This window comes from Xenopus tropicalis, chromosome 7, assembly GCF_000004195.4.
Source record: "Xenopus tropicalis strain Nigerian chromosome 7, UCB_Xtro_10.0, whole genome shotgun sequence".
Classification (NCBI taxonomy): domain Eukaryota; kingdom Metazoa; phylum Chordata; class Amphibia; order Anura; family Pipidae; genus Xenopus; species Xenopus tropicalis.
In genome coordinates, this window is record NC_030683.2 from 26,079,432 (window position 1) to 26,102,790 (window position 23,359).

Here is a 23,359-nt window from a genome sequence, read left to right on the forward strand (position 1 = left end):
TTAGAATCTTTAGTTGTTATTGAGTGGAGTACCCCTTTAAATAACTTATTACATTACACTTGTATATCAAATGTTTAATGAACACAGAGGAAACCTGCAGTCAAACCACAGACAACCTTTGATTGGCTGGGCTTGATGGGAACTGTAGTTTAAAAATAGCGACACTTAAGGTAATTATTGTATATAAAAATGACTAGAATCCAACAATAGAATCATTTAGAGCGAACAACATTAAAAAAACTACTAATTTAAAATCCTGTAAGTTGTGCAGCTAAATAAGCAGTTTGCCAGCTGATTCCATATTAAATAAACTGTACAAATAAATGCACTGCGAGTTGTAATTATAAATGTCGGGTACAGTATATATCCCTTCATTCCCTGTTCCAGCAGCCTCACCTCATTCTCAGGAACCTCATACACAGCTGGGGAGAAAAAGCAAAATATTACAGTCTGAAGAGAAAGGTGCACCATTTATTAACCCATTCTGTCACAATGTTTAGTGTAAAACACCTTAATATGCCCCTTATTATAGGTATGGGACCTGTTATCCAGGATGCCTGGGATCTGAGGTTTTCTGGATAAGGGATCTTTTAGTAATTTGGAACATTAAAAAGACCTAATAGGATTTCTTTGCCTCCCATAAGGATTGATTATATCTTAGTTGGGATCAAGTAAAAGGTTCTGTTTTTTTATTACAGGGAAAAAGGAAATCAATGTTAAAAATGTGAATTATTTGATTAAAATGGACTCTATAAGAAATTACCTTTCCATAATTCAGAGCTTTCTGGATAACAGGTTTCCTGATAACAGCTCCCATACCTGTATATGTATGCTGGTTTGCGTACTAACATACTCCTATTGGGTATTTATCTGCCCAGTTGCAGATTATTATCCTGACAAATATAAATGCAAGGACACAGGAATTCGGTCTCTGCAGTAACTTCTACCAGAGGGCCCCTTAAATTCAAGGACCCATGAGTGCAGCAGATGTATTTTCCCTACAGATACATTAGGAGCTATGTAACCACAGTGTAAGTGTAGGTGTATATGTGTTCCTCTAGCACAGCTCTGTTAGAGCACCAGGGGGAGCTGTTGGCTAATCAAACACTATCATTGTTACCATATACTTTCTTCAGTTGAGTTATAAACTTAAATCTATACTGAGAAGCTGGGACTCCCAGAAGCACAAAGCCAGTCTTTCCCAGTAGTTACAACTGGTTTAAAGACACATATCAGTTTATCCCAGGGGTAGTAACCCCTAGCAAACAGTTAGCAGGTAGTATTTAGCATAGCGAATGGTGCATAAGACACTGAGGTACAGTATTTTGCAGCCAGAAAACAGATATATGGGCACTGAACTTCCTAACTAGGCAGTATTTAGTTCCAGAACAGGCAATAGGATAACATGTAGCAACAGATCAACAGTTCTGACCTGTACCACATTACCTGTGCCTAAAGCTGGCCATACACGCACCGATGATATCGTACAAAACATCACTTCGTACAATATTCTGTGCATGTATGGCTGTTCGACAAGGCATCCAATATTGCAAAAGGCTGCGGATATCGGTTGACTCGTCGGTTGGGCAGGTTAAAAGATTTTTATCGGGTGCCATTGAAGGTGCCCAAACAATGGTTGCATGAAAGATCGAAAATCGCTACGCGTATGGCTACCTTTATGCTGCTATGTAGACTGGTGTAACTAGGCAGTATTTAGTACCAGAACAGGCAATAGGATAACATGTAGCAACAGATCAACAGCAACACATTCAGCAGCAGCACTCACAGTGTATAAGCAGTACCTGCCCTGCAACACTTTGCAAGTAATACCACTACCCCTTATTACTTGGGTAGCTGCCACCCCCTGACCCCAATATAATTCTAGGAAGAGCTTATACAACTTAGCTAACTCCCCCCTTGTCCCTAACTCTTACTGGCTCTAGGGCCCCTTGAAATGGTGCCATTGTCCTAATAATGTCCAACCACTACAGTGACAGCACAGTCTCCCCAGACAGTTTAGGGAATGCCTTAACCTTTTACCCAGCTACAGAAACCGCATAAAAGTACCATCATCTATAGATTATTATTACATTTATTTAAAAAGCACCAACACAATAATTTATGAGGAGAGCGTACTGTTCTTAACTCTTAGCAATTGAATACAACTTCATTAGTTGTAGTATTAGGTGTAGTTGTAGTTATAGTTTTTACTGTATGTATACTTCCTTATTGGGATATATCAATTTATTATAGTAAAATATTGCTCTATATTTTTGGTGAAGCAAAATTTCTTAATGATACAGCTTGACTATGTTCAATCAATCCTTAGATGGATGCGACCCCTAGGATCTCAGTAGTGTCAGTTTATACGCGTTTTGCACGTTTTCAACGCGTGATTAGTATACAGGTATAAATATACGTGTACATAACAAATTTCTTAACCAACAATATTAAATTACAGTGGAGGAAATAATTATTTGACCCCTCACTGATTTTGTAAGTTTGTCCAATGACAAAGAAATGAAAAGTCTCAGAACAGTATCATTTCAATGGTAGGTTTATTTTAACAGTGGCAGATAGCACATCAAAAGGAAAATCGAAAAAATAACTTTAAATAAAAGATAGCAACTGATTTGCATTTCATTGAGTGAAATAAGTTTTTGAACCCTCTAACAAAAAAAGACTTAATACTTAGTGGAAAAACCCTTGTTTGCAAGCACAGAGGTCAAACGTTTCTTGTAATTGATGACCAAGTTTGCGCACATTTTAGGAGGAATGTTGGTCCCACTCCTCTTTGCAGATCATCTCTAAATCCCTAAGGTTTCGAGGCTGTCTCTGTGCAACTCTGAGCTTGAGCTCCCTCCATAGGTTTTCTATTGGATTAAGGTCCGGAGACTGACTAGGCCACTCCATGACCTTAATGTGCTTCTTCTTGAGCCACTCCTTTGTTGCCTTTGCTGTATGTTTTGGGTCATTGTCGTGCTGGAACACCCATCCACGACCCATTTTCAGTTTCCTGGCAGAGGGAAGGAGGTTGTCGTTCAGGATTTCACGATACATGGCTCCGTCCATTTTCCCGTTAATGCGAATAAGTTGTCCTGTGCCCTTAGCAGAAAAACACCCCCAAAGCAAAATGTTTCCACCCCCATGTTTGACGGTGGGGACGGTGTTTTTGGGGTCATAGGCAGCATTTTTCTTCCTCCAAACACAGCGAGTTGAGTTAATGCCAAAGAGCTCTATTTTGGTCTCATCAGACCACAGCACCTTCTCCCAGTCACTCACAGAATCATTCAGGTGTTCATTGGCAAACTTCAGACGGGCCTGCACATGTGCCTTCTTGAGCAGGGGGACCTTGCGAGCCCTGCAGGATTTTAATCCATTGCGGTGTAATGTGTTTCCAATGGTTTTCTTGGTGACTGTGGTCCCTGCTAATTTGAGGTCATTAACTAACTCCTCCCGTGTAGTTCTAGGATGCTTTTTCAACTTTCTCAGAATCATTGACACCCCACGAGGTGAGATCTTGCGTGGAGCCCCAGAGCGAGGTCGATTGATGGTCATTTTGTGCTCCTTCCATTTTCGAACAATCGCACCAACAGTTGTCACCTTCTCTCCCAGCTTCTTGCTAATGGTTTTGTAGCCCATTCCAGCCTTGTGCAGGTCTACAATTTTGTCTCTGACATCCTTGGACAGCTCTTTGGTCTTTCCCATGTTGGAGAGTTTGGAGTCTGCTTGATTGATTGATTCTGTGGACAGGTGTCTTTTATACAGGTGACTAGTTAAGACAGGTGTCCTTAATGAGGTTGACTAATTGAGTAGAAGTGTCTAACCACTCTGTGGGAGCCAGAACTCTTAATGGTTGGTAGGGGTTCAAAAACTTATTTCACTCAATGAAATGCAAATCAGTTGCTATCTTTTATTTAAAGTTATTTTTTCGATTTTCCTTTTGATGTGCTATCTGCCACTGTTAAAATAAACCTACCATTGAAATGATACTGTTCTGAGACTTTTCATTTCTTTGTCATTGGACAAACTTACAAAATCAGTGAGGGGTCAAATAATTATTTCCTCCACTGTATATTATATCATATTTTATCATATGTTGACCAATACTGAATGTATAAGTTTTCAACGGCTGTTATTATTTGTGCTGCAGATTATTTTTCTGCATAATGCAAATATTAATGTTTGAAAATATTTTAATGCCTTTATTTGGCTATAATGTTTAAAAAATCCCAATAAAAATGATTGAAACTAAAAAACGCCAACATTTTCTTTTCTGAAACAATTTGCAATGGTATTTATTTCTTTTTATTTGCAGTTTTTGAATTATTTAGCTTTATATTCAGCAGCTCTCCAGTATGGAATTTAAGAAGTATATGGTTGCTATGGTTCAAATTACCCTAGCAACCAGGCAGTGGTTTGAATCAGAAACTGGAATATGAATAGCAGTGGGTCTGAAAAGAAAGATATGTGATAGAAAGTAACAATACAATGGGCATTCTAGAAAATGCTAAGTTAGCTTAAAGGTGAACCACCCCTTCAAACTATGCTATTGGCACTTACTATGTGGTTGTTCTGACCTGTTCCACATTACCTGTGCCTAAAGCTGGCCATACTTGCACCGATTATATTGTACAAAGCTTTGTGCGATATTCTCTGTGTGTATGGCTGCGGATATAGGTCGACTCATCGATCGGGCAGGTTAAAAGATTTTTATTGGGTGCCATTGAAGGTGCCTGAGCAATGGTCGCACGAAAGATCGAAAATCACTACGTGTATGGCCACCTTTATGCTACTATATAGACTGGTGCAAGATAACAATACCCTCTGCACTCTTTACCTCTGGGGCCAGCTGGCAGCTAAAACACACAGTACCCAATCGGCAATCAGCGTTTTAATTCTTCCTACCTTGGGTATGTGATGTGTGAGGATTTTTACCAGGTGTTGATGGAACGGGTTTTATATTTCTGTTCACAACGGGAGCTGTGAAAAAAAAGTAATAAAGCGATGCACTGCGATAATATTGACTCCCTTTATTTACAGGTCTTTAAAGGTGAACTAAACCCCCACCCTCCAGTTTTAAACCATGCCAACCCCCTATTCAGGGCCCCCCCAATAAATGTTGAATCTGGTGAAAAATTGGTACTACAATTGATCCTTAACCCTATTTTTCAGCTACATGCAACAACGTAAATGAGGCATTTCCTGGGAATCTCAAATTCCTCATTTGTATTAGCTGAACTACCTCTACAGCAACTCATTTTAGAGAAACACATTGTATGCAGCTGGCAGACCTATGTGTTCACATTGGCACTGGAAGCTTTGAGTGACAAATACTTTGTGTAACCCAATATGAACCCAATGAGATGCTGCTTGGGCGGGTACCGGTATGGGACTTATTATCCAGAATGCTTGGGATCTGGGGTTTTCCAGATAGTGTTTAAAATGGAATACCTGTACTACACTACATCCAGTATCATTTTATATGTTCCTATAGAATGAAAGAGGAAACACTGCAGGGGCAATATCCAATGTAGGGAGAAATACCATACGCACCCCAGGCCCTTGTTCTCTATGCTTGCTGCTCAGTATTCCAGGAGATGGCACTCCCTCCAAAGTATGAATTCAAATAAAGGCTACTGGCGCACCAAGGTGACCCAAAGGGGACTAGCCCCTAACTTTTTATTATGTCAAAACCACACAGTGTTTCAGAGGCATGGCCCTTCATCAGGGATCCCAATAAATGGGCACACCCCTAAAATGTGGTTTTGGCACAATAAAAAGTTATGGGCTAGTCCCCTCTGTGCCAGTAGCCTTTATTCTTATCAATACATTTAGTGCACAGTACATTCAACTTTCTATGTGGCAACATGGCTACGGTTTTGCTTCCCACAAATGTGCTTAATAGTGTAGCTATTCTCTCAGCCCAAGTATTAAAGATCTTACGCGGCAAAGGTGGATCTTGTGTAGGTTCGATATAGTTGTCCTCTTCCTCTCCCGGGACAATATACTCTTCCTGGGGGTTGGAAATGGGATAAACACAATAACTATGGTAAACTGAACAGCAAAACATGAGAACATGTACATATATGTACACACTTAGCACAATAGCACTGGAAATCCAACATCAGAATTTGTTTTTATGCAGTTTTCTTGTTTCCTGTACTTTCTGGTATCAGAACAATTTTCTATTCGCACTGTTCTAAGACCTCAGATCTGCATTACGTTTCCTATTGGTGCATATGAATGGCACGTTGGCCAAACAGTCATTTGCTCTGTATTCATGAGACTCAGCTACTGGCAAAATAAACCCAAAATAAACAAATCCAACCTTGGAGCAGTGCTTTTCTTTGTTCTGCATTAAAGGGGAAGTTCACCTTTGCATAAACATTTTAGTATGATATAGACAATAGGTCTTTATTTTTTGTGGTTTTTCCAGTTATTTAGCTTTTTGTTCAGCAGCAAAATCTTATTTACCATAGCAACCTGGCAGTGGTGTAAAATGAAAGATGAGATTATAAAGGTGAGGGCCTGCTTAGAAGGATAAGTAATAAAAAGAACAATAAAATTGTAGCCTCACAGAGCAATAGATTCTGGCTGCTGGGGTCAGTGACCCTCATTTAAGAGCTAGAAAGAGGCATAAGAGGAAGGCAAATAATTCAAAAACTATAAAAAATAAATCAAGTAAACAAATTGCAAGGTTGCTAGGAATAGGTCATACAAAGAGTTAACTTGAAGGTGAACCACCCCTTTAAATAAAGGCTGATTGTACTGAATGAGTTTCCTGTTTTATTTATTTTTTCAATACCAACATATGAAAAATGCTATTAATTACCTGCGTTTAGAATAATGTGTTGTACATGAAGCTTATTCCCCACTGGTATATGATAGCTGGCACAGAAGCACTCAGGGCCATATTGCAGCTGGTAGAAAAAAAAAACCAAAACTACCACTACAACTTCCAACTGCTATACATAAATGTAAATGGATAACTTAAGGACTCCATCGACATCCCTGTCCGGCATCATCATCCTAATACAGTCGGCCCTGCTAATATGAGTAGCACAAGCACTGTCCAACAGCTTGGACCCCCCCAAAGCTAAAAAATCTGGCAATAGTTACCTCATCCATGTACTTTTTATTTGGAGGTGCCATTGGCTTCTTGCTGGCAGGCTGGATTTGAGACACTGCATGGGGTCTTGGAGCGACCGGTTGCTTTGGCAAAGGAGGCTTTGGTACGGGCAAAGGTAGTGACTTTGTTCCATTGTGCAATCGCTGGTTGGGCAAAGGTGGCGATACCTTGGGGAATGTTTGGTTCACATTTGGCTGTAACCTCATAGGCGTTTTGCTTGCTTGATCTGGTATAGAGGGTAGTTGCCTGCTTCCTTGTTTATCTTGCAAAGAAAAAACATAGGATGAAAGGTTTAAACCATCTCTAAGCAATGCTAGAAAGGTTCAGTTTCTTATAAAACCTATTACAGTTATTTCATGCATTAAGGAGTCTACATGTTTGGTACTGAATTCACAGTTTTTCAATGAGCTGCTCAAATGGTTTCTAATTCCGATTGGCTACTGGTTGCCTCTGCTCTGCAAATATCCCAATGCACTAATTATCTCCAAGTTTGTTGTAGCGCAGTTCAATTGTTTTTTTTTTTTTTTACAGACAAAGAAGTACGATAAACTCTCAGTACCCAAGGAAAACATCTGAGCAAATAAGGAAAACAGTTAACGTGACAAAATTGATTATTTGTAATCGATATTATCAATGTCAAAATCATTTTGTTTGCCCTTTATCAAAGCAAAACAGAGAATGTTCAGTAGTGCCTACAGTATGCAAGTTCTATGTCCTGAATTAAAGCTAATAAAACACACGCCTGTATAAAATCTCCACCAAGTAACACACGAGTTACCGATATAAAAAATGTTGAGTGTTTCTCAAGTTTAGAGAGATCAGAGTATTTAACACAAGAGATATATTAGTGATCTGGGATTACCTGCATATCCTCCTCCAGCAGAGTTAAAAGCAAAAGACGAAGGAAGAGTCTTAAAGGATTCTGTAGGGGGTGGCTCATAATTGTCATCTTCTTCCCCTGGCACTACATACGTCTCCGAGTCCGACTGTGGATCTGGATCTTCATACTCACTCCCCTAGAAAGAGAACATTCGTATTTCCAGCTACAGTGTTGCTTCTTGTCTCCTGCATTTCTACAGGTCATTAGAAGATGGTTTCCAAATGGAACACTTTATGTATAGCTTAATATTGTAAGAATCGCAATCCAGGAATTCAGAATGAATTGATTAAATATTACTGTAACAGCAAGTGCCATCTTGGGAAACCACGATATTACAGTTTCAATCTAGCTTATTCTGAATTATTCTTAGCTGGTGTGGCCTGAGTCTTCTTTATCACATAGCCCATAGACCTCCATGGAATTCCTAGTGTAACCAGAAATACTCCAAGCAAAGGTTCAGTTAGAGGGGTTCAACTTGATGGACTTCGGTATTTTTTTAACCCAACTTAACTCTGTAATATCAGCAGAAACAGCTATTTCTATTTTCTCCTAGCCTGCACAAAGAGATAATATAAAACCAAGTCCAAACAAGGAGGAATATATTTGTGTATAGAGCCCCTTTAAGATGGAGTTTGTAGCTACACTGGTGTTACATAAAAATCCTGTTTTGATTTTAGAGCCACATCTCTTCTGAAGGGTATCAGCACCCACTGCTATTGTTTAGCTATGCATGGGTTGTATGTGCTGTAGGAGAACTGTGCAATCTGGGGACCAGGGAATTAAATTGGGGGGACTGTCTCAATGTGTTTATATATACAGTTTGCATGAAGCCGTTGATAGAAAGTAGCAGAAAGGTACAAATCTCTTACCGTTTCATCTGACCATTCATCAAACTCTTCCTCTACTTCACCTTAAGCAAACAAGAACATAAACAACAATAATGAACACTTATATAACTGTGCCCACCCCGTCTCTGACGTCACAGATGGGGTGAGGCAGGGAAGGGCGTGCGTCGATAAATAGATGCTGCCAGAGTGGCGCAGTTATGTAGCGGGCGGGGAGGGCGGCACATCACTAAAAGGAACCAATCAGCAGCTAGGCTGAACTAATAGGATACTGACTGAAGCCTATCTTTGCATGTGGTACAGCCATCTGCGATTGGCTGTCCCCCTCCTACTGTGCTTCTGGCAGGGACAGTTACAACATGCCCACCCCACATCTGAAACACAGATAGGGCCCAGAGAGGATCTATAGGGAGCTCCAATAAAGTGGTCTTTTTTAAAGATAATATTACATTTAGTCCAAAGTGAAACCAGCACCATATATTATTCTCCTCTGCAGGAAAACCCTCCCTAAACAGTGCGCTTCATCAATGTATTTGTAATAGTGACACACTAGCTATTATTATATATATATATATATATATATATAGATTTTTTTTAAAAAAAATTCCTTGTTTTTAAAGAGCAGACTAAGGACCCTGACTGCAACTGTGGTTCCATATGGTAGAAAAGCAAATTAAAGTACAGGCATAGGATCTGTTATTCAGAAACCCATTTTCCAGAAAGCTCTAAATTATGGGAAGGCCATCTCCCATAGACTCCACATTAATAACATAATCAGGCTTGCTTTGGAGGAGGATTTTTCTGTTTTAAATCGAGTATTTCGAATGAGTTTTATTCACAACAGTCCTCCTTTCAATGACTGTTGATGTGCTGCGTTCTTACCTGATACATAGTCTCTCTGTGGAACTGTCGGAGGCGGTGGCGGTTTGATTTTTATTCTGCAATAGGAAACAAATTACTGTGGCAGAGGGACAAATAGCATGTAACATATGGAACAAATAATATTCAGGGAAATATTTGGAAATGTAAGGCTGTTGTAAGTGCACAAGTGGCAGAAGAACATACACAGACAAACACATACATAACACGCACTAAAGACATTACAAGGTGTTAATGTAGCAATATTCTGTACGCATAATTGCTCACAGGGACACAAAGAGCAATCTGCATGTCTTTGCCCATAGGGTTAAAGGAGAAGGAAAGATTAAAACTAAGAAAGCTTTATCAGAAAGGTCCATGTAAATACAGCCATAAACAGTACAGGTACAGTAATGCTGCTAAGTCCTCTGTGAAAAGAAACACTGCATTCCCTTGTTTCTATTCTGCACACATGAGCTTCTGTGTCAGATTTCCTTCTCCCAGCAAAAACCTTCAGGGCATGGCACAAGCCTGCACAGCATGCTCCTCTTTCCCCCTCAGCAGCAAGAGATACAGGTATCAGGAGAGATGCAAGCAGCGAAGTAAAGTCAGACCAAGCTAAAATGGCAGCTGTTATCTTAAACACAGGGAGTTTCTAGGGCTGTTTACTCAGTTATGCTTTCTGCAGAATAAATAGTGTTGTAGCTTGCACTATTATAGCTAATCAGTAGCTTTATGGTTTGAATCTAAGTCAGTGCTATGTGTGTAGTAAGAGTCCTGTGCATACCTTTTATTTTCTGATGATTTTTTATTGCATTTCTTACATAAGGAAGGGCTTTTTGACTCCTTTTCACCCTGCTTACCCTAACTTATTTTATTTTTTTTTTTGCTTGGTTGCTCTCCGTTTCCTATCCTCTTAGAAGCCATGTTCTGATATCTTGCACACACAAGATCTAAAGAGATTGAAACGGGCCATCTACCAGTTTGGATATATGGCTCTGGTTCTGGATGAATAGTTGTAGGTGGTGGTGTCATTTGTGTGTTTCTGGAGATAATGTGCAAATGACTCCGTAGCACTGATAGGGGCAAAGAATGTGCATGTTGTTCCTACTGAGGAAAACTGTGCATAAATGGCTATTGAGAAGCTGCACTGAAGTTTATGTATGGATATGTAAAGTACTAAAAAAGTTTTTTCATCCTTCTAAAACATGAATAACATGAACCACGCCATTATCCTGTGTAGAGAGAACATGTTCTATGAAAAACAGGCAGATTCCCTGTGTGATGTTATAATGGTAACACTCATAAGGACTGGTTTAGTTGCTTTCTAAAGACAAAAATGCATACCAGGACAGTTCAATGATTGCCCTGTAAGTATTAAAGGAGAACTAAAGCTTAACAAATAATTAGGCTCAGAAACCAGTGCAATCTATATCAGAATGTAATAAGCAGCCCTATAGCCTCACTTTATATGAAATTAGAACATCATTTTCTACTTGATAATATGCAACAACCCCATAAGCTTAGCTTCTCAATAGCTGCCCAGAGCCCACTGAGCATGTGCAGTGTCTCTGACTAACTCCTAACAAAATCCAAGATGGGGAGCGCCTATGCACAACTCTAAAGGCCTGGATTATTTTGAAACCTTAGGCTGGTGCAGTAAGTTCAGTATATAAAATACAACATTTCTACCAATATTTGTTTTTAGGGTTTAGTTTTCCTATTAAAGTAAATATTAAAAAATTATATCCAATTGTCCCATGTCAGTAAATAATTGAATGTCACAAGCCCCTATTAAGCTAAAGGGATTGAGGAGACCGCCTCATACGTATGCAAATGTCATAACAGGATTCTGGGAAAAAATTCCTTAAGGCTCCTAGAAAGTCCATTTACAATTCTCGCTCCAAAGCAGATTAAAAGATAAATTACAACTGCAACAACACTTATTAAATCAACTATGTGTCCACTCTGCTGATAATAACTATGCATGTAAGAGCTGCCCCATGAGACACCAGTTCTTGACTCCAGGTGCAGCAGGGGAAGTGAAGACGGAGACAGATTCTGTCCTAACACACAATGGAGGACGAAGAGGCAATTTATTGGTGGAGCAAGGCAGTGGAATGCTTCCATTGTGCCATTCAGTGAGTAGCCCAATGTATCATTAGATTTATGTACAGGGATTTAATGGAGGTCCATGGCCAGTGGTTTTGATTCATTTTCTAATTATTGGCAGGAAGTTGGAAGAATGAGTGGTTCTGACACATGAGGCTAACCCAATTGATATGCAATGAGGGAATATCATCTACAGTATAGGAAATATGCTAGATGGGCTTCCAAATAAATAAGGCTGTATGATGGACTAACATGCAAGAGAGTGGGCTATCCTATTAACATTTCCTTTCTCTCTGGGGCTATTTTCACTAATACTGTACCTGTGCCAAGTTACTGTTAATCAGCTATTTGATCAATGCCCACTTTAGCATGGCAAGGCATGGCATACATCAACGATATGGGATAAGGGTCCATCAATAAGATTCAAAAAAGCACATGCAAAGTCTAAATTGCAAATTGTGACATCGCCCCTACAAGATACTTGGCAATCTTTCTACTTCAGAAGTAAAAGAATGCTATTTTTACTGTACGTCACTTGGATATTTAAGGTAACAAAAAAATATATATAATTTTTATTTTGAAAGCAAATTTCACTCAGCCATCTGGCTCAGAAAAGTGCTATCCTGCAAGTTTTATTACAGAAATAACCTTGGCAAAATTAAATTGACCCTTACGCCTGTGAAAATTAGGACAATTATGTAGCACGTTGATAGCTGCCCATAGGTTGGAGCGGTTGGGGGTAAGGTAAAAGAAATTCATATCAGTCTTACATGGCGTCAGCAGAAAGTATATTTGTCTCCAACTATATTATTGCACTCACAGCCAGGCTGTACCTAGATAAAGGGAAAACTATATTTCCTGATTAAAAGCAGAAAGAAAATGTTCCCATATATGAAAAGCATAGAGGCATATACACAGGCAACTTTTGAAAACTACATAATTATACTTAGTTTCTGATTTATTTGCCTCTCCCTTCTGCCTCTTTCCAGTTCTCAAATGGGGGTCACTGACCCCAGCAGCCAAAATACTTTTTTTCTGTGAGGCTACAAGGATATTGTTTTTGCTATATGGGGAGAGGAACGCCTCCTTTCTTTCACACCCAAAGTAACGCTCAAATCCTTGGTACAAAAAAAATCCCGAAACACTTGTTTTTAATCCACAAGATTGTGAGTGCAATACTTTACTTTTTATTTTTCTAGAAATAAAACACTTTCATGCTATGGGCAGTATGCCTGTTTTAATCTGCCACCAGGTATAAAAGTGCTGCATGTCGCAGAAGTGATGAATTAACTATATGTAATTTAACTTCAGCTTGGTCTGTGAGTTGGCAATATTTGGAAAAAAAATGCTTGAATTTCGTTAGGATAATACCCACTGACTGCTACATGAACTAGCCAGCTTTTGCCCCTAAGTGTCGGAGATATATGAGCTCTAATCTGTGAATAGAGAAGAGGAGGACAATTAGGTAAACGGTAAATAAAACAGAGATCACTTTTTCCAGCTATAAAATGGGGGGGTCACAATTTTCTTGTTACTTTTTATTACTTATCTTTCTAGTCAGCCCCTCTCTTATTTATATTTCTGTCTCTCATTTAAACTATGACATGGTCGCTATGGTAATTTATACCCTAACAACCAGATAGCTGCTACAATTACAACTGAACAAAAAGCTAAATCAGTTAAAAACCACAAATAAAAAATGAGGACCAATTGTAAATGGCCTCAGCATATACTCTCTGCATAGTAGTAAAGGTTAATAATAAGTTGAACAACCCTTTAAGGGCTGTATTTTGATCCTATCCCATCAGACCTACAAGACATGAGAGTATCAGTCACTTTGTGATTCCATTTGCTGCACAGGGTGCAGGATCTAAAATCAAGTCCTACATAGTTCTACTTTTCTCACTTGCTGTACGAAAAAATCTACTTGTATACTCCATATAACAACTCCATCAGTTAAGAGCCCCCACTGACTCTTTACATTTAGATCAATCCAGAATCTAGGACAGATGTACAAAGGCCCAGACTGGGATTTAAAATAGGACCTGGTATTTTAAGTACACAGAGGCCCAAACAGCCCCCCAAAGGCCCAATAAATAGTGACTGTCTATGGCATCTTACAGCAGCCCCTCTGGCATTTGCCAAAATCCACAGATTGCCAGTCCAGACCTGGATGTACACACACATTTTTTGTATTAAAAGCTCTTTATAAGGAAGTACAAGTAAACTCTTTATGGAACTAATTCCAAGCCACATTGGCCAGTCTCAAGAAAGTTACTTCCTTTAGTACCTGCTTTGCGTACTATAAACCTCCAAAACAAAAATAGCAGATCGGCTGAGAATATGACGTTATTCAGCCCACATGAGCTAACCGCTGTTTGGTAATGAGCAGTGGTTTACGTTGTTGTGATTTTCTATCACACTGGTCTGCAGAAACCTTAGCAACTACTTAGAGATTAGTAATGTGGAGGCTGGGCCAAAATCCACAAGTCGTGTGTTTGGCTTGGGTGCAGGTAAGTATTGTTTGTCTTCTGCAACCACCAATAATATCATTAAAGGGGGAAGGATGGACTCGGCCCATCAAGTCCCTTCTCAGCCACAGGCTGGGCTAAGAAGGAAAGGGTTATTGTGATAAATGTATAAAAGGAAGCAATTATAACATCTGCATCTTAAAGCAGTAGAACTAACATTCTGCAAAACTACTATGTATAATGGGACAGTTTCTTATAAAGAGACTGAAAACAGAAAAAAATGCTGCTACATGACCTCTATGGGCAAAAGGATATTATGATATCCATATGTGTATTATAATAAAAGCAAAAAAATGTATTATAATAAAGGATATTAGAAGTCACCTTGGAGTTCCATGACCTGCATAAAAGCACTTGGCCTTCGGACTTGTTCCTTTATATGGTTATGGAACTTATAATATTCTTATATTTTACAATAGGGGGTACTTTATTCACTATATAATACAGATACCTTCTCAATATGCCCCTGAGCTTTTTGTTAGATTTGCTTTGGCATTGATGTTCCGCAGATTCTCAGCATAACCATCTGCTTCCCACCTTGATTATCCTGAATGTGATAAATTCATTAAGTCATCACTACAAAATGGTGCTATATAGGAGCTACTCCTGTATAATGTATTCAATAAAATACCTTCATAATTTTAAAAAAAAAAAAAATCATATTACCTTCTTAAGGTATACTATACTTATTGCAATAAAGTTTTTAACCTGTCAAATTCTTCAATGACTTTAGGAATGATATTGCTAGACAAAATAGAAATAAAATAGACAGAATAGAAGAGAGAGTGTAGAGACAGACAACAAGAAGACTGATTGGTCAGAAAATACAACATGCAAATTTTGTGGTTTCCTACCGATCCCAAGTTTCTTTGCCAGTTTTGCAAAATAACGCCACTTGATCATTTTGGAACCTAGGCATCAAGGGAGAAAAGTTCCCACAATCACAGATTAGAGAAATACAGATGGAGAAAAACATTGGTTGAAAGTACAGGTATGGGATCCCTTATCCAAAAATCCATTATTGAGAACACTCCGAATTACAAGATGGGCATCTCCCATAGAGTCCATTTTAGTGCAATAATTCAAATTTAAAAAAAAAAAAATGATTTCCTTTTTCTCTGTAATAATAAAACAGTACCTGTACTTGATCCCAACTAAGATATAATTACCCCTTATTGGGGGCAGAACAGCCCTATTGGGTTTATTTAATGGTTAAATGATTCCCTTTTCTCTGTAATAATAAAACAGTACCTGTACTTGATCCCAACTAAAATATAATTACCCCTTATTGGGGGCAGAACAGCCCTATTGGGTTTATTTAATGGTTAAATGATTCCCTTTTCTCTGTAATAATTAAACAGTACCTTGTACTTGATCCCAACTAAGATATAATTACCCCTTATTGGGGGCAGAACAGCCCTATTGGGTTTATTTAATGGTTAAATGATTCCCTTTTCTCTGTAATAATAAAACAGTACCTGTACTTGATCCCAACTAAGATATAATTACCCCTTATTGGGGGCAGAACAGCCCTATTGGGTTTATTTAATGGTTAAATTATTCTCTTTTCTCTGTAATAATAAAACAGTACCTGTACTTGATCCCAACTAAGATATAATTACCCCTTATTGGGGGCAGAACAGCCCTATTGGGTTTATTTAATGGTTAAATGATTCCCTTTTCTCTGTAATAATAAAACAGTACCTGTACTTGATCCCAACTAAGATATAATTACCCCTTATTGGGGGCAGAACAGCCCTATTGGGTTTATTTAATGGTTAAATTATTCCCTTTTCTCTGTAATAATAAAACAGTACCTGTACTTGATCCCAACTAAGATATAATTAATCCTTATTGGGGGCAGAACAGCCCTATTGGGTTTATTGAATGTTTAAATGATTTTTTTTAGTAGACTTAAGTATGGTTCATCCAAACTGTGGATCCCTTATCCAGAACCCCCTCAGCATTCTGCATAAAAGGTCCCAAACCTGTAGCCATTTAATACAAAAGTGGTTTTCAATGGGTTAACAGTGACAGAGACCTCACTTCTGCAATGTTCTGCGTGGAACTAAATGTAACACGGATATAAATCCGAGCTTGCGTGAGTCGTGAGGGCTGACATTCAGAAGTTACGCACGCCATCAGGGAAAAGAAAAATTACTAACTTACCCATGGAAAACCACCAAAACAGGCACTGTAAGGTCATGCACATAGATAATCAAAGATAATACAGGATGTAAAATAATTTTGGAGAAGTGAGAAAATTGTGATTTCTAATATAAAACTGATTTGTATATGGGGATTCATTTAAAAAACAAATTCTTTGTGTATAAAGCAGCGCTGTCTCAGAATTGGACTGTGTGTCTTAGGCCTGAGCCAAAAAAGATTAGGTTTTCAGTTACTAACAGTTACTTTTCACTTACAGAGCAGTTAGATAAAGGGAGAAAACATATTAAAAGGGGAACTATCGTGAATATAACCTTTTAATATAAGCTTTATCTCACTGAAATAAGAAGCTTTCTAAATATAATTAATTAAAATTTCTGTAGAGCTTCTGAAATAATCAAGTTACTTTTCACTATCCCTCTCTCAGTAGTCTGTCTCTCTTCATGCAGGAGTTGGGTCTGATATCAGACAGCTAGGCCTAATACATCTTATGGGGGGTTGCTTTTGCCTAGAAGATGTGTTAGAGTTCATGCTTTAAAATAACCAGAAATGCTCTCTATCTACAAGCAGGATTTGTGCCAGAGTCAGTTATTTTGTTAGAGTTTGTTTGTGCTGGAGTCGGTTATTTGAGTTAGCTCTAATACATCTGCTAGGAAAGGGAGCGTCTTCTAAAAGATTTGTTAGATCTACCTGGTAATCAAAATCTGACCTCTGACCATTATTTGTGATAGTTCCCTTCTTCTTCCCACTATATAGAAAATATTAAATCACGGATTGCTGTCAGAACTGCCAGTTACAAAAAAGAATTTACGGATTATATTGGTCATTATTCTGTGATTTGGGAGCAGAGTTAAGAACAATCTGTATTTGTTTTTGATTGTTTAAGATTTACCATGCACTGGAATGGGTGGTACATATTTCAAAAAGAATCTTAGGAATCGCTGAATCGCGACCTGTTTGCCTAATTTATAAACACAAGTGCACTGTGGAAAGCACAAAATGGATGTGAAACTCATAAAGGTGCTTCTGCCCATCTCCTTCAAACTTGCAGCAACCACCAACGTGCCGCCTCAAGCCTACTCTGATGGATTACACACCAGTGCTCACACTGATACAAGGAAACCCAGGGGAAATCAGCCTAAACCTGCTGCAAATGCCATGGTTTGCTTAGAAGGTTGTGTCAATAGTTGCTACTGCTACTGCAAGTGACTTATAATTGGCACTATTAAAGGACATGTGTGTCTCAGATAAAGAGACCTGCATTGTTCAGGAGTATACTTTTCCTTAAAGGGGACCTGTCACCCTAAAAAATAATTCCAAATCCTTTTCTTTCATGTAAGTTGAGCAAAATAAACTTCACTTACACTATATAAATTCTTTAAATTTTGTTCCCTTAAGTCTTGGAATTCACAATCACAGCCAGCAGACAGGTGCCATTTTGTGGGCATAAGTTTTTTTATCACTCCAAAATCTTGTGTACGCGCCAGAATGGGGGACCCTAATGCCCATGCCCAGCCTACACAGTTATAGACTGTGAGGAGGGAGGAGGAATGTACAGAGTGCAGTGACATCTGAATGGAAAGTGAAAGTAATTCACTGTCCTGCCTTTATGCCGGAGACACAGAGGTGGGGCAGACAATATCTGGTTGACAGTTTAGATTTTTAAATACATTTATAACCGGAATGGTTGTTTCAAATCTATTATACAGCTTTTTTTTTTAAGTCCACCTTAAGGATTCAATGGAGTTGCTATAGATGACTGGTGCTGCTGCTGAACTCTAACTCCCCATTGTACCAAACTGCTCGACTGCTCTAACAGTCTAACAAACTGGTGCATTAATCTGCTATGGTATATGTGTCAAGAAAATGTAGTAACTGTAATAACATTCAAACTGCAGCGAATGCTTTAGGTTTCAGTTGTTTGATTTCTTTGTCCCTAAGTGATGCTTAATATGCTGACAGATGTATAAGGTTATCCAACCACAATGCTTATTTATTGTATACTTGAAGTCTGCGGCTCACTGTAGTGTTACATCATGTCTCGTTATATTGCACAATACCTACACACCCGCAGCAGCTCCTTTCCGCATCCCATACCAACCCCCTGGCCCCATTAAGTAATACAGAAACTCTGGCTTCTCAATCTCTCAGGGCCGGCAAGCTGTTATTATCTAATCTCCCAACACACAGAATTGTAATGATGCTCTATTCACCCTAAAGTGCATTTTTAAAGCCCCTTAAAAGAATAGATTGTGCACTTTAATCATTGTGTTATGAATGAAACAGGACTTACTTTTTGATCTTTTGCATGAGTCCCCCTTCGTTTTTCTTGATATCATGAACCATCTTTTGAAGTTGCCTAGACGGGAGGAAAGAAAAAGCCAATTATTGAAACACTTTGTGGTTCATCGCTAATTGCAAGCAAGCGGCTTAATTTCAAAATCTAATTATATATTAACACAATACTCGGCATCAGTCTGTGGAGCCATGATATTTATGATAGTTATAGCTACTTAGCCGATGGGTCGTTGCCAAGATAAAATTCACAAACACATATGAAGCGTTAAATGGGCTAAATATCGCATTAGTCTGTGCGAAGATTAACACCTACTTGGGGCAGGCGGTACTAAAAGAAAATTGCGGTTCGTGAGCTTTTGGCAACACAAAATGGACTTTGCAGTGGGATTTATTCAAGTCTGTGTTGGCCCCAGAGTGATGCAGCCTCCAGTTCTCAGGTAATGATCAGAACAGTATTTTTCTGAAAGTAATGGTTATGTGCTTAAAATAGCGCGCTAATATAGCACAAAATATATCGCGTGCGACAGTAAATAACGCACGCGGTGGAAAATAACGCAAGAGAATCGCTCATCGCAAGTTAAGTAACGCAAACAGCATTGCGTCTAAATTTTGACGCGTGTCTTTTTAGTGAATCGTGCGTTAAGTCGCAAAAAATAAGAAGCGATATTTTTAACGCATGCTATAAATAATGCTCATTTTAACGCAATTTAGTGAATCAACCCCTATATGTGGCCCTGTAGCATCGAGCGGAGTGCAAAGCTGCGCAGGGGTGTTGGCAGCCACCAACTTGAGCTGTTACTTCAGTTCCCTGCATGGATCTCAGTGATACCTGACCAGGCATATGCACGCTGGCCAAGGCCCAAAGGGCAGGTTCCAGTTGGCATGTATCGGTTTGCAAACTGCTGTTATAAAGGCATAACTTGGAAGTAATATGGCACAATGGCAACACAGCTGCACAGCTCGGAACCTTCTTGGGGAGGGTAAGGTCCCTTTTTAAATGCTAAAGCAGGCATAGTGGTTTCTTTAACATTCCATCAGTTAGGGCCCAAAGACACAGGGCAGTGCCTCCCTGATGAATACATGGCTGCCTGCATTCACCAGTGCTGCATTCATGAGTGCCAGACTGGGACAGTGTAAGCCTTCCCTTCCACACCCTCTGACTTGAGTGTCATTCAGAAAAGCTGAATGCAGTGAGAAGGGCAGTGCTTATTACAGGTCAGAGAGCCGTTAGCAATTATAAATGTAACTGTCGGAGGGAAATGTGACTGCAGAAAGAAGGTATGCCAATCAGGCCGGAGGAGTGGTGGTGAAATGCACCAGGGGATACACACAGGAAACACATTTGGGGAAATGAAAGTCCTCATAAGTTATGTTTTATCAGATTTAGAACTGCCAAGCATCTTTACATAATGATGATAATTATTTATTAGCTATATTTATATTATATAACTCACTCATGCCCTTATACCGTATATATGTGATAGAAAGATCGCCAAAAAACTGGAATAAAACCTGGCTGCCAGTGCAGTAAATAAACATATAACAGGTCCCAATGACGGCAATCAACAGGGATTAGCATAAAATGATTCTCATCCACTAATCACTGTGCAAATTCCTGTTAAGTGCTGTCAATGTGCCAACTATGGGAGACGTCTACTAGAATATCATGCTAGAAGGACTGCACTAACTGAGGGCCCAGACTGGCAATATGTGGATTCTGTAAATGCCAGAGGGGCTGCTGAAAGATGCCATAGACAGTCACTATTTGTTGGGCTGGTGGGGCCTCTATGTACTTGGATGCCAGGACCTATTTTGGATCCCAGTTCAGGGCAGACTAACTGGATTCAAATAAACTGCAATCAGTGCAGGATAGCCATGGCACTATTTGCAAGGAGCTGGTTTATTCTCCCCATGTCTGTGTGGGTTTCCCAGTATCCTCCCAGAATTCCTTTTGTTTGCCAGTATCCCCCCACACTCCAAAAAAACATACAGACAGGTCACTTGGTTCCTAATAAAACTGACCATAGTTTGTGTGAATTTGGAGCCTTAGACTGTAATCTCCATTGGAGCAGGGAATGATAGGAATGATGTATAATCTCTGTAAAGTGCTGCTGTATATGCTGTTGCTATATGAATAAGGAATAATAACAGATCTGTATTATTTTCCACTAAGCAAAAAGTGAAGCTTGCGAGGATATATTACTTTTTCATACTACTAAATATAACACCATGCTGCTAAAAGTACCACTCTCTAAATCATGCACTGTCAGTTCTCCCAAGCTGTGGAAACTATTACATGTATCTCTGTAAAAGGTCAGAGCAAGTGGGATTATCTTTAAAACAAAAATTCTATATAATCTCCATATCATGGAAACTTTATAAAAATAAATAATCAAAACCGTTACTGTGGTAATCAAGTTATTCTTAAATAGCCCTCCCCTTTGCCTTTCTGCATGCAGGCGTTGTGTCAGTGTTTTGATGGATAGTTTGCATTGATGATGGTAAAATTCCTCTATTTTCAAAGCTACCATGGAAACATATGACCAAAGCCGCAGAAGACAGGGACACACACGAAGGAAATTTATCAACGCAAAATATAATCAAGAACTTTCCTAACAAATCTTGCATCTTGATACAACCAGGCATTCAACGTATGTAAGGGAGGACCTTCTGGATTCTTTTCAGGGCATTGCCTTGGCCACATCTATGGCAGAATGTGAACTTTCAGGTTCTAAGGAAAATAACTGCCTGCTATTGGCAAACCATCACAATACTGATATAATCCAATGGCTCATAGTTCTTTTAGAAGCAGCCATGCCACTCCTCAGATTTTTTGGCATAATAAAACTTGTACCATGTTACTGTTCAAGCTAAATAGTGGAGAATAGCTCATACTAATTCCACAGTCTGTCATTGGCTTTCTTGGTCTAGTTTAGGATTAGACCAAAAGGAAGATAAAGTCATTTTCTCAAAGATTGATATGAAATTGACAAAGGAAATGCTAACCTTAGGAAAGACTATGGTCCATCTCAATTTCCCCAACTCAACAGGTTGATGAAACAGCTATAAGTAAAAATACCCTTGAGAGCAGTGTGCCAGTAAGAAAGTCTTTTCAAGCGCTAAAAAGAAAATGAAGCCAGAACTTGAAGGACAAATACAAACTCCATGGAGGAAGCATACATGTGTTCTATTAATCCTGTCCTGTTCAAAGCAATGACAAATCAAGAAACCAGAGTTTCTTCCGTCCAGTAATGGCTCGAGCTGATAATGCCACCTTTCTCTAGCAACATATATCCTGCAAACAGGTAGCAAATGACCAAGACAGCAAAAAGCTGGTAGGAGAGACCACCACTTTGATCAGAAAAGAAGTACAAAACAAATTGATAATGGAGAAATGACGACAGCATGAATGCCAAAAAGAACACTAGAAAAATGACCCACAAAGCCAGTAATGAACTAAATGCTCTGTTCACACAAACTGTAAGCAAAGGAGGTAATTCTGGTTTTGTGGATGACTTCTAGCCCATGAAACACATCGGTGCCATCTTTGTGTGCTAAAATCCTCCCTAAAGGCACCACTTATGGTCAGTCTGTACCAAGGCCGCTACTTTCTGTGTCTCTCTGATTCATTGTCACAAGACAGTTATGAAATGAAAACAAGAGAAATTCTGTGGGTATTAAACGCTACAAGTTTTGTGTTGGAAAATTCCCATATCCAACAGTGTTTATACAATGTAACAATACATTATTTCTACTTTTACCAGGGGATCCTCTGAGATTGCTGGGCTCAAAAAAATCCCTATATTGTGAACGTGGATAATAGATGAAGCAAAGCTTTCCTCTGCTTAATGCACAGTCCTAGTTCCCTATTACTTGTTCCCTATTATTTAAGCAATTCATTAAAAACAAAAACCCGGATGGTAAGTGCCCGCACCCCTTGTGAAAGCAAGGCTAAATCATCCCCGGTGCAACCACAAATCTAGTGCCTTACTGTGGTTATGTTGCATTGAGCTTCAAAGAAACACCTTACCCACTAGCACCACGATGATTTCACAATACATACAGGGTGCAGTTGGTAATGCCTCCAGCAACGGGGGTGGTTTCACTCCTGATCTCCACACTTTGTGTCAGCATCATTGTCCTTAAATGGTTAATACAACACAACCATTCATCTTTTAGAATGTAAGCCGTAATTATCAGGTCCTTTGCCTCCTGTATTGCCCAGTATTTGTATGTTAACTGTATATTTGATGAGTACAGGTTTGGGATCTGTTATCTGGAAACCCATTATTCAGATTTCATATTAATCAAATAATTAAAATTTTTTAGAATTGACTTTTTTTTCTCTGTAATAATAAAACAGTATCATGTACAGGTACTTGATCCCAACTAAGATATAATTAATGCTTATTGGATGCAAAACAATCCTATTGGGTTTATTTAGTCTTTTAATAATTTTTAGCAGACTTAAGGTAAGGAGATCCAAATTATGGAAAGATCCCGAAACCCCAGGTCCCGAGCATTCTGGATAATGGGT

General features: G+C 39.0%; 1 protein-coding gene across 8 annotated transcripts in view; it reads right to left on the minus strand.

The window, feature by feature from the left end:
* blnk (B cell linker) overlaps positions 1–23,359 on the minus strand; it is an 88,175-nt gene that overhangs the window by 18,956 nt on the left and 45,860 nt on the right. For 4 of the 8 annotated variants that reach the window (XM_031905047.1, XM_031905048.1, XM_012966532.3 and 1 more), the window contains exons 2-10: positions 18,818–18,883; positions 15,213–15,269; positions 9,740–9,795; positions 8,882–8,922; positions 7,995–8,148; positions 7,123–7,394; positions 5,947–6,016; positions 4,909–4,983; positions 397–422 (exon numbers count right to left, since the gene is read on the minus strand). In XM_031905047.1, the coding sequence (XP_031760907.1) occupies positions 397–422; positions 4,909–4,983; positions 5,947–6,016; positions 7,123–7,394; positions 7,995–8,148; positions 8,882–8,922; positions 9,740–9,795; positions 15,213–15,269; positions 18,818–18,883 (817 nt within the window). The remainder of the gene's footprint in view (positions 1–396; positions 423–4,908; positions 4,984–5,946; positions 6,017–7,122; positions 7,395–7,994; positions 8,149–8,881; positions 8,923–9,739; positions 9,796–15,212; positions 15,270–18,817; positions 18,884–23,359) is intronic. The other 4 variants (XM_031905049.1, XM_031905050.1, XM_012966533.3 and 1 more) reach the window with 1 other exon arrangement.